The following is an 18,648-nucleotide window of genomic DNA, read 5'->3' as shown; positions in this document are numbered from 1 at the left end:
CATTGATTAATAAGAACTCTATTTGAAACTCTTGGTTGTCTTTTCTCATATGATGACTCATGGCAATTCCAATACAAAATATTAGAGAAATGGAGGACTTTTTCACCATAGCCCTGTACCTGGTATGCAGTAAATTTCTCTACTACTTGACAGGATAATACAAAAGTCCAAAAAAAGTTCAATGGGGGAGATCTTTCACACTAGAGTAATCTGATAATCTATCACCTTGCCAAGGTAACAATTTATCAAGCGTGAATGGATAGTAGAATTGTAATTTGTATCCACGCTGTAAGGGTTCTGCTGTGGCTTCTCACGAGTAAAGAGGCCTCGACTCAAGTCCAGTATATTTACAGGTTTTATTGTGTAGATATGTACAGTGCAGAGCTCAAAGTTCATGACCAGCTTAGTCACTCTCAGATCCCGGAAGTGGCACTTTTCGGGAGCGCCCCCAACATAAGAACTTGGGCACCCCTACTCTCCGCCTTCCCTCCTTACGTCTCACACCCCTACGTAATTGGGGTGACGGAACTCTCATTGCTCCCTCCTCGCTTGGTCCTCTGAGTGGGTGTTGGGTCTCTGAAGCATCCCCCAGCCCTCTCCCCGCTGGGCTGTTTTCCTGCCTGTTGCTCCCGCTGGATGCTCCCCTGCTATCGCTGGGGCTCTCCATCCTCTGACAGCCCCTGCACTGCCCGGCTGGGCGCTGACTGTTCCCTGACACACGCGCAACCCCAGAGTTGTCAGCGACTGGACCTAACGGTCAGGGGTCCCTTTACCCTTTTAGACAACCAGTTTACTAAGTAGCTACAAGCACTCATGTTAATTTACCACTTTGCAAATGTATCCTTCCAGAGTCTTGTGGAGTAAGTAGATAGAACCTGCCCAATTTAATAACCTCCAATATGAATCTTCATGGTCTTAAGGACTTTGGATTCCAACAGGGTAGAGTTGTTGTTGTTGCTGCTGCTGCTGTTGTTGTTACTGCTGCTGCTCCCTGATGCAATGTAACTCCTTTACAAGGGAAGCTTGTATCACTTTCTCCTTGTTGGTATTTTGAAGACAAGGGCATTACAATTTTTTTTTTTAATGATCTCTAAAACCAACTGCTGAATTCCTTTCTTTATATTGGTTTGCAGCCCTGCTTGTCTTATTGGATTGTAGTATTACATACTGTTTTTGCTGCCATGTTTCTTTTTAAGTTTGGTGTGATACAGTGGTACCTCTAGTTGCAGACTTAATCCATTTCGGGGTGCTGTTTGCACCCTGAATAGTCCGCAGCGAACCCAGAAGTAAACACTTCCAGTTTTGCCGCATTCGTAAGCTGAAAGTCCGTAACAAGAGCGGAACGTAACACGAGGTATGACTGTATTTATGAACAATAGTATGTCTCTAGCAGTAACTACAAAACAACAATGTTCTAAACATAGTTGCGAGATGTTGAAATCAGCTTTGAAAATATGTCACCACTCTGCAGTGGTGCACCTTATGTTCTGAGCTGCACCATCTAAAGAAAAACAACAGTAAAGAAGAGAACACCTTACCTAACCACTCGTGTTCTCATGGTTGTATTGGCTGGCCACTTGTTTTGAACAGACTTCTGTAAACAGCCATAAATATACCTCAATGTCCTGTCAAAAAATACAATTAAGAACCTTAGCATATCAAATTACTTTAGATTACTATACTACACTGTGCATTTACTGTTATGGTTCCCCATTTGTGGAATGCCTCCCCTGGTGAGGTGCATCTGTCTCTGTTGTTACTGACTTCAGATAAATTTGAAATATTCCTGTTTACCCAGGCATTTGGTGGCAGTATTTTAACAAGTTAAAATACTAAAACAAATAAAAATTACCTCTGCTTTCTAAGCATCTTAGTAAGTGTGTGTGAATAGAAATGATTTTAGCAGGCACTGAAGAGAGTACAGTGAAGGCACCTGCTTGATTTCAATAGGCAGGGAGTTCCAAAGTGTAGGTTCTGCCACACTAAATTAGCTCTTACAAATACGGAACGGATGTTATGTGGAGCCTGTAGTAGTGCCAATTTCATTGCTAATGGGAATAAGGGGAAACTTTTGTTGCAATTTAAGGAAGAAGTTAGGACAAAGTGCAGCGGTACCTCCGGTTGCGAACGGGATCCATTCCAGAGTCCCATTTGCAATGTGAAAAGCCCGCAACCTGAAGCGCCTTATCTGCACATGTGCGAAGCGCAATTTAGCACTACTGCGCATGCGCGAGCGGCAAAACCCGGAAGTAACCTTTTCTGGTACTTCTGGGTCGCCGCAGAACGCAACCTGAAAAAACGTAACGTGAAGCAGACGTAACATGAGGTATGACTATACAGTGGTGCCCCGCTAGACGAATGCCTCGCTAGACGAAGGCATTCGTCTAGCGGAAGGCTGCCCCGCTAGACGAAAAAGTCTATGGGGCTGTCTCGCAAGACGTCTTTTTTTTCCGTTTTGCGGAGCGCGGCTGTCATTGCTGCTCCGCAAGACGAAAAACCCGCTAGACGAAAATTTTCGCAGAACGAATTATTTTCGTCTAGTGGGGCACCACTGTACAAGCTAAACCTATCACTTCAAGATTCATGCATGCTCTGGTTATCTCTCGCTTGGATTACTGCAATGTGCTCTATGTGGGGCTACCTTTGAAAGTGACCCAGAAACTACAACTAATCCAGAATGCAGCAGCTAGACTGGTGACTGGGAGCGGCCGCCGAGACCATATAACACCGGTCTTGAAAGACCAACATTGGCTCCCAGTATGTTTCCGAGCACAATTCAAAGTGTTGGTGCTGACATTTATAGCCCTAAACAGCCTCGGTCCAGTAAACCTGAAGGAGCGTCACCACCCCCATTGTTCTACCCAGACACTGAGGTCCAGCACCAAGGGCCTTCTGGTGGTTCCCCCACTGCGAGAAGCCAAGTTACAGGGAACCAGGCAGAGGGCCTTCTCGGTAGTGGCACCCACCCCGTGGAACGCCCTCCCACCAGATGTCAAAGAGAACAACAACTACCAGACTTTTAGAAGACATATGAAGGCAGCCCTGTTTAGGGAAGCTTTTAATGTTTGATGGATTACCATATTTTCCGGCGTATAAGATGACTGGGCGTATAAGACGACCCCCAACTTTTCCACTTAAAATATAGAGTTTGAGATATACTCGACCGCAGATTCTCCACCCGGCGTATAAGACGACCCCCGACTTTTGAGAAGATTTTCCTGGATTAAAAAGTAGTCTTATACGCCAGAATATACAGTACTGTATTTTAATATTTTGTTGGAAACCACCCAGAGTGGCTGGGGAAGCCCAGCCAGATGGGTGGGGTATAAACAATAAATTATTATTTTGTTATTATTATTACCATCTTAAAAAAATTATAAATAACAGGTATGTTGCAGTGGTCAGAAGACTACACCTAGTTGGCCTTTTGCAGTCCTGACAACAAAAATTGCCTTTTCTCAGGCTATGCAAGAACAAGAAACAGTTGAAACGTCAATATAACTAACAACTTCTAAGTCAACTTGGATTTGTTCGTTCTTCCCGTCATACAGATGCTATTGCTTATGCAACTATACATCTAGTGACAGGCTTAGAGCAAGAATTTATTCTACTTTTAGTTGATGGAATTTATGGTGAAGCGGAGCTGTTTATGAATGTTCCATATATATGTGCTATAAGCACTGCGTTATATTACAATGTCACCTGTACAGGAATTGTTAGAAAATAGTTAATAAGCTCTGGGGGTGGGGGCATTTAATAAACATTTATTTTTAATTGAAAACAATGACAATGCTGGGATAATGAAAAATCTTGTAGTTTCATCCTCTCCAAGTGCTTGGGCTGACAATTTTATTTTATTTTTTACTAGGCCAGGTTCTGAAAATCAATTTATTGAAATATACTTTGGACTGTAAGTGTTCACAATACCATATTGGCCCGAATATAAGTCGCACCTGCAAATAAGCTGCGCCTTGAAAATTGAGGGGGGGGGGGTAGAAAGACAATACCCGAATATAAACTGCTCCCTTAAAATTGAGTTACAGACTGAAAATTGCTGCGGTTGGTAGAATTGTAACTCTCAGCCAATTTAAGCCTTTGATCTTGCAAGCCTGCAAAAGTTACCATACAATCGCTAAAATAGCAAATCGCTATTCTACTGCTACAATTCTGTAAATGGCAAATGAACAGTCTCAAGCTAGCAAATCGGCTATAAAACATTTTTTTGTTCCATTTTTCCATAGGTCTGTTTCAGCAGCAATATTTTAAAAGCCAATTTTTCTAAGGTCATGAATTTAAGCTGCACTTTAACTTTTCACAGTCGGAATTTGGAAAAAAAGGGAGGCTTATATTCAGGCCAATACGGTACTATGAAGATTTTGGCCAAACAATAAAACTTTTTAAAAGCAATTTTATCACAACAAAGGATGATATAGGACTGAAATGGGAAGTTCTAAAGGGGCTTTAAAAAAAAAGTTGGTGAACTTACGGAGGCAATATTTCTGCAGCCATGAATATTTTCTCCACCAGCTCCGAAAGGATACTCAGCAGATGTGCTAAATTAGTATTTACATCTTCATTTTTTTCTAACTTTGAAGGATTTAACTGAAATGTAGAGCCATAAGACATAAATGAAATGTATCTTCAAAACATAACCAGCAAAGTTTACTCAACGTAAAAACAAATAAACTTCTTTAAAGTGTTAGACTGATTGGTGGCATCTAGGACTCCCAGCTTCAGCAGCCAACACAGGTTGTAGATCGCAAGGAATCTCTGATATCACCTCAAAGCCTCAAGTAGCATGCCTAGTATTTGCAAGATACTTGAAATGCTGACAAAAGATAAAACCATCACTGACTACACAGTTCAATGGCAAAATATAGCAATTGCTAGATGTGCAATGGGAAGTCAGGTTTAAAACCACTCTCAGCCACAAAGCTTACTGCACAGCCTTGGGTGATTCAGCAGTCCACTCTACACACGAAGCTAAACCATATTTTAGTCTCATATGCAAGAGCAGGAACAAGTTGCAGTGAATGCAGGGCTCTCACACTCCTTTCCTCCTTTCCATGGCAGGGCAGAGGAGTGCAGAAGCTTCTGCTTCCATTTTTAGTTAACCATAGTGTGCCATGTTCTCAGGACCTAGAAATGCAGCTGATACTAGATACAGCCAGTTTAAATACGCCAGCTTCAAAGCATAGTTTCTGAAGATGATCTGTTTTAAAACTGCCATCATTAGGTCAGGATGACGTGACAAACTGCAGTTAGCAAAACCTCATTCCAGCTGTGTGGGAAGAAAAAGGGTAGTATGCAACCTGAGACTTGTTGCAACTCATCCTTCACCGTGTTTATCATATGAAACAGTGGTTTAGTGTGACCTGCAAATGCCTGACCTACATCACAAGGTTTCTCTGTGGCTAAAATGTTGCTCTAATCATCCTGGAGGGACCCAAGTTATACCTATTTTTCAAACATTTCAAAACTGTTTGTGGTGTAGTGCATTAGCCATAACTTCCTACCTCACAAGACTGTTTGCTCTCCATTATCTTTAAAATAGAGTCCTTTAGTGCATGGTGAACAAAACGCGTGGCTGTAGCTTTCATATACTGCTCCATAAGTGTACTTGCCAGCGTGGTGGCACGGAATAAGGTAGTGGCTTCATCTGAACAAACAAACAAAAAACCCACCAGATAAAAATATTAAATTTCCAGCTCTGTTGAATTTAAATGAGGAAATAGATTATTGAGAAGCAAATGCTTGTGGATAGTGGAAATCGAGGAGGGGAATGACCAGAAAAATTATTTTCAGTAACATACTTATACTGTACCTTCCACACATATTTCCCTGTCATTTAGTGTTCGCAACAATAATGCCTCCAGTTTTTCATGAAGAAAAATCTTCAGTAAAATGCTAGCAAGCAGTGTTCGATCCTGTCCACATACAATAGATAAAGCATAGACCACATGCAGCTCTTTTTGCAGGACCAACTGAAAAAAAGAAATGGCAAAGTACTAAGTAAACAGTAACTATGAACTTACTCCAAGTGTACCACAAAATAAGAAGTGTAATTATTTCGTGAAATAAATAAGTTCTCCTTTCAAAGGCTATGTAATTTATATGGGGCACAAATCTACCTCGAACACCTTCTGGGCAAGCTATAAAAGAGCATATATTCTTTGGAAGACCCACCCTTGCCTTCAAGCAATGACAGGCAGCTTTTAAAGTGTTTTAGTATTTATTTCAAACCACTTTCAAATTAAAATGCAGGTACTCAATACCTCCTTAAATTCACTGTACTCTTCTTCTGGCATTATTTTCTCCATAGAATATCGTGCACGGACACGCAGAGAGCCTGGTTCAATGCCTTTCAGAGGTATGTGTGAACTGAGCTGAAACCATTCATCTGTTGCCTGCCCTTTCTGTAGTCGGCTCAGTTGGCATCGCATAAACACTTGAAAAGAAATATTCAGGGAGAAGTTAGTCTTTGTGGAGAATGACATAGATGAGAGTATAAGCCAAAATGAGTTTATAAAATCCACTAGCCCTGAAGATTTATTTTTTTTAAACTCTCATGTTGTAAGTTCTCTCAGAATGTGAACAAGAAATGGGTTGCAATGAGAATTTTAATATATAAAAAGGAGCAGCAAGAAGATACCATTCACTTTCTCCAGTTTCTTAGAACATAGTAGTCTCCAACAAGAGCCATTAGAATTTAAAAAACAGTTTCTAAACTACATTACATTAATTAAAGTGAGAAGAAAAAGATAACAAATGATAGTACATCGGGGAAATCAATGATACAGTGGCTGGGGAAACCCAGCCAGATGGGCAGGGTACAAATATTATTATTATTATTATTATTATTATTATTATTATTATTATTATTATTATTATTATTATTATTACTACTACTACTACTACTACTACTACTACTACAGAAAATACAGAAATAGCTAAATGGGTAATTCTGTCAGTTATTTATACTAATGAGAAACCTTAAGGGTTCTTGATCACCCCATCAAATATTTTATTGCATACTTGGGCCTGGATAAAAGGGCAGTGCAAGTAAACTCCAGGTAGTGAACCACCCTCAAATGAAGGAATTCAGTACATGCTTAGAAGGTTAATGGAAGTGCCCTTAAAAACACATACGTTTACAGCAGTGAAAAGCTGTCATGTTCCAACAAGGCAAGAGATACAAACAATGACTGTTTCAACAAGTGGGATAAATATGTAAAAGAGAAATACACTTCCACTACAATTGTAAAACCTTTTTTTCAAAAATAACAGAACTTACATATATCTGGATCTTTGCTCTTCTTTGTTTTATTACTAAGAGTTATTTCAAATCTATTGATGTCAGATGAAAGATCGCTAGGAAAAAATACAGAAAAATCCAATTCACATTTGTACTCCTGCTTTGACATTCTAAATTGAAATACTGTAATGATATTTTATTTAGATTTAATTTCATCATATAAAGCTACAGCCAAAAGTCAGTCACTGGCTATTCTACTGTATGATCACACATTTGCGACAAAATAAGTCATTAAAAAATCTTCAGTTACTATTGCCAAAAGCAAAGAAAATAAAACTATATAACACCGTCACCGAGAAGGACTTTAATTTTTTTGTTTTAAATGCAACAAATTTAAGTAGCATAAGACTTACTCAAACACAAATTCCTCTGACCACACAGGGTTCTGTCCTTCTCGTACATGCGTTTTTGCTACCTGTACACTATTCAGGTAGATATTACAGTAAGGATTAGTAAAATGTTTTGCTGGAAGTGTATGAGCTTCTTCAACATGTAGTATAAGACTGCTGACCTAGAGAAAGCATACAAAATACAATTCAAAACTTTGTTTTATGTAGTGAGACCATGCCCAGAAGTAAATAGATGTGGGTACTATTTACCCAGTACTTTGGCCACCTCATGAGAAGAGAAGACTCCCTAGAAAAGACCCTGATGTTGGGAAAGCTTGAGGGCACAAGGAGAAGGGGACGGCAGAGGATGAGATGGTTGGATAGTGTTCTCGAAGCGACTAGCATGAGTTTGGCCAAACTGTGGGAGGCAGTAAAAGACAGGCATGCCTGGTGTGCTCTGGTCCATGGGGTCACGAAGAGGTGGACACGACTGAACAACAACATTTAAGTGAGAAACGCAAACCACAACTCACTGGTGAAGTTAAATAAAAAGTGATTAAATAACAAATTAGTATAGGAGGGCTTTGAATTTAGAATCTCTTTACTGTCAAATTCATTGCTTCTATATAATGAAGGCAGAATAGCATCCACTATTTTAATACCACCAATACAAAAACAGACCGTGAACCTGTGACCAAAGTCACCTGTGCAGTTACACATATGGTTTTGCACCTACATACAGTTTTCTGGATAATTTATTGAATGTACATGGTACATGGCAGGCTTGGCCCACCCATAAAGCAGGGTGAAGCAGCCACCTCAGATGGCAGAAGCCCCCAAGAAAGTACCTCTACAGGTGCTATCCCACTCTCGTGCTGATTTCTGGTGAGATCTCATGAGGCATGAGAGATCTCATGAGATTTTGATGAAATCTTGCCAGCAATCAGCACTGATACTGGCTCCACTTCTCTGCCAGCACTGCAGTGAGCAGCGCCAGCAGGCAGCAGTGCCGGCAGAAGTGGGTGGTGTGATAGCGGCGAACCATTTCCTGTTTCACCTCCTGCAGCAAAATGGAAAGCACCATCCCTGCAAAATGCCAAACTATGCTGAACCAAAAGGAGGGGGCCCTATATGGGAAAAGGAAAGTAACTATAGTGGTACCTCGACTTACAAGCGACTCGACTTGCGTTTTTTTGACTTCCGAATTAGTTCCAGAGGCAAAAAAATGGCTGCCGCTTCCGAATTTTTTGACTTGCGAAGGGAAAGCGGCGGCACAATACCTCGACTTACAAAGTTTTGAATGCAGTTTTTTCGACATACGATTTTTTTTGCTGTTTGGAGATGGCGCCTTCGACTTACGAAGATTTCTACGAGGGCGCCTTCGGAACGCATTAACTTTGTAAGTCGAGGTACCACTGTACTAAGCTGGCTGTGAAGGGACAAACTTTCACAGTGTTTTCTGAGTGGCTGGTATTAGATTCAGTGAATAGCTCTATTGCTTTGGGCCCTACAGAACTACTAACTGAAGCTGTATGGTACATTTAATGTTAAAAGTGGTAAAATCTATAGGCTCATTTTGGGCAAAAAATAAAAATAAAGTAACATTATTTTATAGCATGTTTAACAAAGTAATATTTTTATCAAAAAAATGTTTGATTACTAGTACATATCATCTCAACCAACATAGAAATCAAATCCCACAATAGCAAAACTGCATTACTCTACCTGACGTAGACGTTTATTCGATGTTCCCGGACTAGTTTTTCGTAAATTGCAAAATGTTTGCAAAGCTTTCATCCAGTCCTAAAAAATAATAAATTAACTTATCAATACTGTTTCGACTAATGAAATAGCAATTATTAAACAATTATTAAACAAATTTGACCCATTTTACTTAAAAAAACACCACCCACATTCATTTTCATTCTTCTCTATGTATCTCCTCTCCCCCCCCCCCCCCCGGTCATCAGTCATTAGAAACATGATCTACCAAAAAACACAATCTGAGTTAAAAGCTATTTCATTGAATATCCTGACTAAAAGCACAAAGAGTAATTTGGGCTTATTAACAGATGAATCATAGAATGACTCCGTGCCCGAGTCTGTGATTCGAGCACAGTTCAAGCAGCCTTTGTTCGTTCTCATTTATGCTGCCAATATCAAAGTGGCCTATGCAAGTTGACCCATGTGTGATGATTGCCCCAAACTCTTGGCATTGAAATCTCCCAGCAGGAATAGGTGTTTGCAGGCTGCGACCCTCCTGACAACCTGGTCTAGTTCCTCACAGAACTGATCCTTGGTCTGTATGTCAGAGTGCATAGTGGATGCTCAAGATGTTAACCGGACCAGAGATGGTTGAGAGGAGGAGGGAAAGCAAGCATTCTGAGCCTTTGATCCATGAACACATTGTTCTTCTGGATGCCATCTTTGCCAGAAAACAGTGTAACTCTTCTCTTGGATCTTGCCACTCAAAACAAGTCTGGTATCCTGTACAGCAGCAGCTCTGTTGAGCATTTTCAGTTCACAGTCAATGATGGCTGTCTTCTGTGAGTTGTTGACCTGCAGCAGGTCAGCGGACATGCCAGGACAAACGATCCTGATGTTCTAGGTTTCTAGGCACTAGAGGGTTTGTTTCTTTTCTTTTTTGCTTGGTCCGGTAGCTTGGTCCGAGTGATACTCTTAAGTTCCAAGCACCCATGGAAGCAGATAGACTGTGGTGGATCAGCACTTTATTGACCAGGGGCTGTCCAGCTTAAGGTGGGCGGTAGCTGACCAGTAAGTATGGAGATAGGAAACTATCATGGTGCAGCTTTCAGTTGCATTTCACAGCTTTCCATTGAATTTTTGGAATTGTACTTTTCGGTGAGAGCACCCTAGCCCTGTCATACACTACAAAGGTTAGGATTCCCATGGGGAAAGTAGTAACAGATCGATTTAATTGATTATATACAATGGGACCACAACTTGCAAGAATTTTACTTATGCAATTGCAGCTTTATGCAGATTGTCAATAAATAAATACTATAATTGGAAAGGGGGCAGGAAAGCCTTGTTCTAGAGGCTCTTGTGAGATCTTGTGGGAACCTCTCAGAGCCCAGTAAGCAAGGCAGAGGGCTTAAAAGCTCTTTCCACTTTAATTTTCCTGGTGTGGGAAGTTTTTAATCCCTCTGCCTTGCTTACCGGGCTCTGTGATGGCCATACATGGTGTCTGGAGGCCTTCACAATATCTTGAGGGAGACTCCTGGAGACTGGTAAGCAAGGTGAAGGGCATAAAAGCTCTTTCCACAAGGAAAGAGCTTCTAAGTCCTCCACCTTGCTTATTTATGGGGCTTTGGAAGGCTCCCATAAGATTTTGCAAGATTTCATACAGTCCCAATCTTACAAGATATTGGAAGGCGGGGGTGGTTCTGGGGGTTGCTCTGACTCTGCATGTGCAACCCGCACAAAGCTAGCTACTGTATAAGCTGTAGTCCTAACACAGTGAACACAGTGATTCCAACATGCTGCAGTAGTGTCATTTGCTGAGAAACCAACTGTCTTTGGCTAGAAAATACGTAGCAGTCATCATTCCATCTGGCTAGGGCAGAGGGACAGAAGTTCATTCCAGCTGGTAAATATAAACCTGAGTTTAATTTCTTTTGTAATGCCCTGATCACGCATAGAGAATCCATATGGCACACCCAGCCAAGTAGAAAGCACAGTGACTCACACAACGGAGGACCCCCAATTTTTACTACTGACACCTTTCTGCTGCTGCCACCTTTGCCATATCCTACATCATTCCAAGAATCTCCCAACCTAGAACAGCTTGTAGCGGGTATAGGGTACTACAGTGGCACAGCTGAAATGAGAAACCTGTTCAATGAGCTCACACAAGTTTGGATCCAAATAATTTATAGTGCATGTCCAACATAAGAACGTAAGAGTGGACAATTTACAACAGCACTTTTTTTAAATAAAAAGAAACATCCATCATAGCACTCTTTAGGACAATGTTAATTCAAGGAAAAATTGCTTACCTGTGCTTGTTCTGGAGTTTCTCCTGCAAAGTAAAAGATGTAATGCTCTTCACTAAAGTGCTGAACTACTATCTGAAAACAGTTTGGCCTATTTAAAGAGAAGAAAAACAAAATAGAACAGAATACTATTAACAGAATGGCAACATTGCTACTCATCCTTATCACACACAAGTCTTCTTCCAAATTCACAAAGGCTTGGTGTTAATTTAATAGTCTCTGATCACAAACCTAATCACAGTTACTTGGGAGTAAATACAATACGATCACATCCTGCACACAATTAGCTTGCATGATTTCAACCTTACGCAGTTGAAAGCCAGCCAGTTGAAATGCAGCAAATGAACTGCACTCAAAGTGAGGAGTTTTAAAGCTCATTTTGTTCTAGGTTTTCCCGGTGCACAAATTGCTTACTGGGCTCTGGGATGCTTTTGTGGGAACTCAGGATGGTCCTGCAAAATCTCACATAGGTTTCCTACTCGTAGGTTAATGAGTACAGTATTCATAAGCAATATTATTATATCATTGCACAACACAGTGAATGATGTATATTCTTCTATATTTAGGAGAATATAAAACATGGACAGTGTTCAATGTGCACAATTACTAATGAGCATACAATGCCAATGTGACTTTCAACTAATGAAGCACAGAATTGGGCTGTTTTGAATAAAGCATTTTCACAGCACATTTGGTAAATTTATTGCTACTAGTTCATTTGTTTCTTGAACAAGATGTGGAGGCGGGGACAAAGTGCTTTAAGAAAATGTGACTGAGATGTTGACACAGCAACACCTAGTACCAGGCCTAAACTTGGCATATTTATAGTTTATGTACAGGCAGTACACTTTTTTAATAAAAAAAATTAAGGCAATCTCCCTCCACACATACACTCTTTGGAAAAGCTAAACTTTTCAATAGGTTTTCATACACAAAAAAAGCTTTCAAGTTTCAGTGAATGAAAGAGATTTATGATAATGGATAAAGTACTTTGACTGTTAACTTAACAATCCAAAAACCTAAATATAACAAATAGCAACCATACAAATTAGTGGTGTGTTCAGGACATCAAATTGAAGGCAGAGGGTGGTATACAATATTAGGCATAGTAGGGCCAATGAAATTAGTTGATTTAAGTAATTTCATTTTAATGGGTCTACTCAGACTAATATTACACATCACCAAATACATTTTATGCATAATCATTTGTAACAAGCTCACTGAGAACAAAGGAAGGAATGTTGCTAAAATTAGCCCTTTTAAATGATAAGCAAAAAATTCTTACATGCATTTGTGTTAAAAGGGTTATTCATTAACTACACTAATAAAAAGTACCTGACTTTTACAGCTTCATGATTAAAACTAGTAGCTTCTGTCTTACCTGCCAAACAGACTATCATGAACACCATAGACAGAACACACACTAAGATCGATTAATCCTTTGGGTTTAGTGGCTCGCTTTTCACTTTCAAAATAAATAAGTTGAGCATCATTCCCCTCTAAAATAAAATACAAGTTCTTCCACCGCTTTCCTTTACCTGTAAAACAACCAGAGTAATTTAGAGATGGATGGAGAAAACACATGTCAAATCCCTGACCGTCAATTAACTTTCCAGGAGTCAGGCAACTAAGTAGCAAGATTCCCTACCCCACACTTTTAGTGTTAAGCTTTATGAACCCAAATAGAAATGAATACAAGTAAAGTCACTTTTTATCATATTACACGATAATGTGTGTTCATATTTCCAGTTAGAAGTATGCATCAAATTAGGATGAGTTCATAAACATTTGGGACTTTTCTGAACAAATGCAGGATCTCTTCTAAGCTCTCCAAAACAGAGACTTTCAAAGTGAATTGGACTGAAAAGTCTGCAGGTGGTATATGTGTCAATCCTGAAATATTTCTCACCAAGTGTGCCATGTAAGTTAAACATTAGGTTGAAAAGAAGAAGAGGGGAGAGCTCTTCTGTGACTAATAGGTCTGCATTCTAAACTGAGGGAATGATTTCACCACAGTTCTGTAATTACAGTGCTTTAGGACTGTAATGTTAATGTAATGCAGCACCTTGTCTTTATTATTTGTGTGCTTTTTACTAGTTCTGTTGGTAGGATTTACTTGGAAAATACTGGACATGCAAGTCCTTCTGTCTCTGTCTCATATGCCGTTACAATCACACCTGTCACATAAGCATCAGTTCTGAACTTTCTTTCTCTGACTTTTGATGTCAACCAAACAAAAAACAAGCTTGATGCTGTTTTTCATTCACCATGACTCCTTATGTTGGGCACCTATCCTTATGAAATTTTGTAGGTTACTTTCCTAGGTCCACCTCTACAATGTAGGCCATATTCATTTTTTAAAAAACCAAAAAAACACCACTGCCCACAAAACCATATGGATGAAAGCACATTCTATTTAGTTCTGTCCCCAATTGGAAAAAGCAACTTTAAAGCCATGCAACTATATTTCTGATATTTGGCAGTTTTCATACCTAGGGGCACCTTTATGATATATGCTACCAGAAAACAATAGAGGAGAGTGAATATTTGTATAAAAAGCACAAAACTGTCAAGTCTGTCCTGCAGCTATCCTTCTGAAATTTGGAGATATTCTTCCCTTCAGAAGGGGATACTATTGCTGTAAAGGCTCATTTAAAAAAAAATAAAAAATCTAACGTACAATCCACCCCCACACCAGAGATATTTGTCATAAATTTGGCAGGCTGCACCCACTCAGAAGGGGCAATAGCTCGAAGGAAAGAAGGAAGGAAGGAAAGAAGGAAAGAAAGAAAGACCAATAATACTGAGTGGAGTCTGGACATGAGTCAAACTGAGATGTCTACAAATCAGTTTGAAACGAATCAGGCTGGTTTTCAAACCGTCAAATCAGGGCCTGATTCAAACATTGTGGTCTGTACACCCCTATTTCCAAAAAAATTATGTGCCCACTTCTATAACTGCAACACAAAAAGAAAAAATTCACAATGGATTCAAACTATTTAGAAATGTTGAAAAAATAAATGACACTTTAAACAATTTCAGTAAGCACAAAAACACAGATGGCCTGTATAAGACTGCTGGAATGTGGGGACTACAAAGGAGTCATTATGAGACTTGTAAGCATGAGAGAGAGATTACTAGACTTAATACTGCCAGTGGAGCACCTTGCCATGTAAGACCTTAAGGACAGGAGATTCAGGTGGTATGGATCCACAGCTATTCCGAGAACACAGTGGCTTACCACACTTACTTTTTTTCAGAAGGTATCCTTTTTTAACAATATTTTTATAGAAAGCATCTTTTGTTTTACGACGGATTGTATTATAAATTTCTTTCCCATCCACTGTGTCATTAAGCACTTGTCCTTGATGCTGCAGAGGAAACAAATAGGCATACATTTTCCAATATGAAACAAAAATAACTCTACAATTTAACAACACTACAAGCTATTGTAGCATGCCATATGTGAGGCTTCCTTAAGACTGGTTCAGAAGCTGCATCTGGTGCAGAACACACTGGCTAGGCATCTATGTGGAGCATCTTACTGCATACATAATTACTGTGTTAAAAGAACTTGGGACCAATTGTGTGGGGGGAGGGGACACCTCCCAAACAGATCTACCTAAGCACTAAGATCTTCAGAGAAGGTCATGCTAGCCATGCTGTTACCTTCAGAATTTCATCTTGGGGTGATATGGAAGCGATCCTGTGGTGGAATGATCTCCCCTCTGCAATGTGGCAGGCACCAATGTTTGGCAGGCACCAATGTTTCCATTATTTTCTAAAAAGCTATTTTTTTGCACAAGCATTTCCCAATGGATGGTGCCAATTTTTAACAACTCTGGTACTATAATTGTGATGTTTTGTTTTGTTATTTACAGTTTTATTGTTATTGTTACTATTTTATTGCTGTAAACCAACTGCCTTGGGGTTTATTTTTATGTGAAAAGCAATATAGGCATTTTGCTCAGCCTAAAGCACAACTCTTTTCGTTGCCCTGTTCATCCCCACCCCCACAGAACCACCAGAATAAAAGCAGAATGAAAACAAGTAAAATAACAGAATAGGGTTGAACCAAGGGCTGCTTGGTTCCACATGACCCTTTCTGAGATGTTGTTGTCTTCCTCGGAGGTCTGCCTATAGATCCCTCTGCCATCTGAGGTGCGTAGGGCAGTGCTGTGATACAGTCTTTTCACTGGTAGTGCTCTGCATTTGAAATGCTGAAGTTAATATTAGATAGAATGCAATGTCTCACCTGCATTGGAACAGGATCTTTAAGATAGTAGCCTTCAACAATTTGCTCTTTTCTATAATGCTCAATGATGTCAGCAATACTGTTAAAAACAAAAAACAAACAGGTAGCTCTGAATAAAGTAAAAGCTAGTTTATAAAACTGGATATGAAATGACAGTTGAATCCCTAAACTTATTTACTTAAAAATATATTTAATAAAATATGCAATCATTGCAACTTGCTTCTAAGACTGTGCTCAGAACTGATGTAAAAATATTTTTGCCCCAAATGCAAAAATCAAACTTTAAAACACCTATTTTCGCATCCAAAAAATCAGTACCACATCAGAAGACATGAGTATTCAGTAAATTATTAGTAGTTTACTCAACAATTTTAAAATAATCAGAATTTATAACTAATTTTCCAAAGCATCAGAGATCAACAAACTTTCTCCATATGCAAGAAAGGGCAAAAGAGTTCCCACCAGGCTGAAAGTTCTAAGTTTCTTAGCAGTAACTCCCTATATTTCTTCATATTTCTATGAAGATGAATGGGAATCGCTTTAGCATTCAAAGCAATTTATTTCTAACAGACTAGGAATGTGAAATAGAGAAAGACCTTAACAGGTATCATGAAGGCTGCATTTTGAAATTATAAGTAATCATGTTATATTAAGTAGTCTTCTATAAGTGGTGATATTTTAAAGAAAATTCTGTATTCCAGAGTCAGGTTAAAATTACATTTCGAAAGACACAGATTGAAAGGTCTGAAGGAAGCCTGGCAATCCACATATTTTTCTCTTTTATACATCATTCTTATTGAATGAATGAACATATTGAGTAAGTGAGCATAGTCTATTTAGACATTCTGTTCATTGCATTCTCAAAGTAAACCTCCACATATAACAAAATCATGGTGAAAGAACACATTTTCAATATGAAATATATATAATGAATAGAAATGTGAAGTTCAGTCAACATAGCATTTCTGACCAGACATAGCTCGAATTACTCTTCCACAAATTTGTTACCCATGTACTTAAATATAATAATGGACACATTATTTTAGCAAATCAGAGATAAAATGAAAAACATGCTTCCAATACTTCTACAGATTTGGTCCAATAAATTCCTTACCTCACTTGGTTTTCAAGGTTGGTATCTACCATACTTATGCAATGCTTATTTTACAATAAGAATTTTACATACTGTAAGCTTGCTTAATATTGCAATAGTTATAACATTTTTACTCGAATCTAATGCACATCTTTTTGGCCAAATTACATTGCGAAAATTAAGGTGCGCATTAGAGTCGATGGCACATTAGACTCGAGTAAATATGGTACAATAAAGTATCTGAAGACTTATCTAAGAAGAGCTTTCTTGTTCACCATAACATTTCCCAGTTGCCTTTTCCAATAATCAATAATTTACAAGAATGAAAAAATATTACTTGATACTGTCCCCTTTCAAATTTGAACTTAGTAATTAACAGGATTGTTTCTTTTAAAAAGTCTAAGAGTTCTCAAATTTACTAGGATTAAAAAAAATCACGGATTCCATGACATACTAAATGTTTGTATAATAGTTTTAAAAGTTTCCTTTTATCCACACTTCTGGTTACTTTTCTTTTCTTGCTAAAGCAACTGTAACCTCGAGGATTTATCAATCATAAATGTGATAAAGATACAATGAAACATCTCAAGAGACATTTGTACAACAGGAATTTTGAGGCACATAGAAAAATAAAAAAGCAATATTACTTCTCAACAATCCATAAGACACTAGCCAAAATAGAAATGCATGTTCCACCCTTATTTGACAGTTATATCCAATATAGATTACACACTATATAACCTCTGCTTTAGCACACTCTTATGTATCATATGATAATATACTTTGTAACAAAACTTTTATAGATCTGAATAGCCTTCCAGGTACTAGAATATATTTTCTCTCTGCTTTCTAAATTCTAAATTATATAATATATGCAAGTTCTAAATTATACAATAGCACATGCAAAAGGGGGGAGGAATACAGCTTTTAACTAACAAAGTAAGTGATTCCAAGAGCTACTTGGCCAGCAGTAATTCTTTAAAAATGTAGATCAGAAAGGTATTTCTATACTTTCACAGCAACTGGTGATCATAAACGCTTCCCCTTGGCAAACAAGGGAAACACCTCAATGATAAAGAGACAGACTAATAAGGAAGAAATGATGCCACCAGAAAATCATTAACTCAAACCATTAACAAAATTATGATGCACTTGTGTGGATCAACTGTGTATTAAATCAGTAAGAAAGGGCTAGGAAGTTAAACTAAATGAAGTGGAAGTTGATTCAAGGAGTAAATAGGAATTCATCTACGTTCATACAGAGCAACCAATCTATAGAAATAAGTACTTTAAAATATATATTTTGGTGGGGATCCAAAGAGCTACTAAGATGGACCCGAGCTTGCTGGTGCACCGTGGTGGTGTTGTTGTTGCTTTAAGTAGATTCTCATACTGTATCACTAACTCCTTTGGAAACTGGTCAGTTTGAAGTGCATATAGATAATCAGTTTCATCCAGAAATACCTGCAGTTGCTCTCCCATCACCCTCACCACCTTTTGCCAAGAAAGGGGTGTTGGTAACTGGACTATAGTTGTTACATGCCATTGGGTCCAGAATGGGCTTTTTAAGAAGTGGGCATATTACTGCCTCTTTAAGGGCTGCGGGCAACATTATATCGTGTAAATATGTGTTTACTATA

The 18,648-nt window shown here is 38.8% G+C and overlaps 1 protein-coding gene across 2 annotated transcripts in view; it reads right to left on the bottom strand.

The window, feature by feature from the left end:
- RASA1 (RAS p21 protein activator 1) overlaps positions 1 to 18,648 on the bottom strand; it is a 50,732-nt gene that overhangs the window by 5,560 nt on the left and 26,524 nt on the right. For both annotated transcript variants that reach the window (XM_033164414.1, XM_033164413.1), the window contains exons 9-20: positions 15,916 to 15,994; positions 14,911 to 15,031; positions 13,042 to 13,198; positions 11,664 to 11,751; positions 9,370 to 9,447; positions 7,669 to 7,826; positions 7,295 to 7,371; positions 6,276 to 6,448; positions 5,825 to 5,984; positions 5,517 to 5,659; positions 4,487 to 4,602; positions 1,539 to 1,625 (exon numbers count right to left, since the gene is read on the bottom strand). In XM_033164414.1, the coding sequence (XP_033020305.1) occupies positions 1,539 to 1,625; positions 4,487 to 4,602; positions 5,517 to 5,659; positions 5,825 to 5,984; positions 6,276 to 6,448; positions 7,295 to 7,371; positions 7,669 to 7,826; positions 9,370 to 9,447; positions 11,664 to 11,751; positions 13,042 to 13,198; positions 14,911 to 15,031; positions 15,916 to 15,994 (1,437 nt within the window). The remainder of the gene's footprint in view (positions 1 to 1,538; positions 1,626 to 4,486; positions 4,603 to 5,516; positions 5,660 to 5,824; positions 5,985 to 6,275; positions 6,449 to 7,294; positions 7,372 to 7,668; positions 7,827 to 9,369; positions 9,448 to 11,663; positions 11,752 to 13,041; positions 13,199 to 14,910; positions 15,032 to 15,915; positions 15,995 to 18,648) is intronic.

This window comes from Lacerta agilis, chromosome 11 (genome assembly GCF_009819535.1).
Source record: "Lacerta agilis isolate rLacAgi1 chromosome 11, rLacAgi1.pri, whole genome shotgun sequence".
In the NCBI taxonomy this organism is placed as follows: Eukaryota; Metazoa; Chordata; class Lepidosauria; order Squamata; family Lacertidae; genus Lacerta; species Lacerta agilis.
Note: the sequence above shows the minus strand (reverse complement) of the source record. Positions and strands in the feature narration are given on the sequence as shown.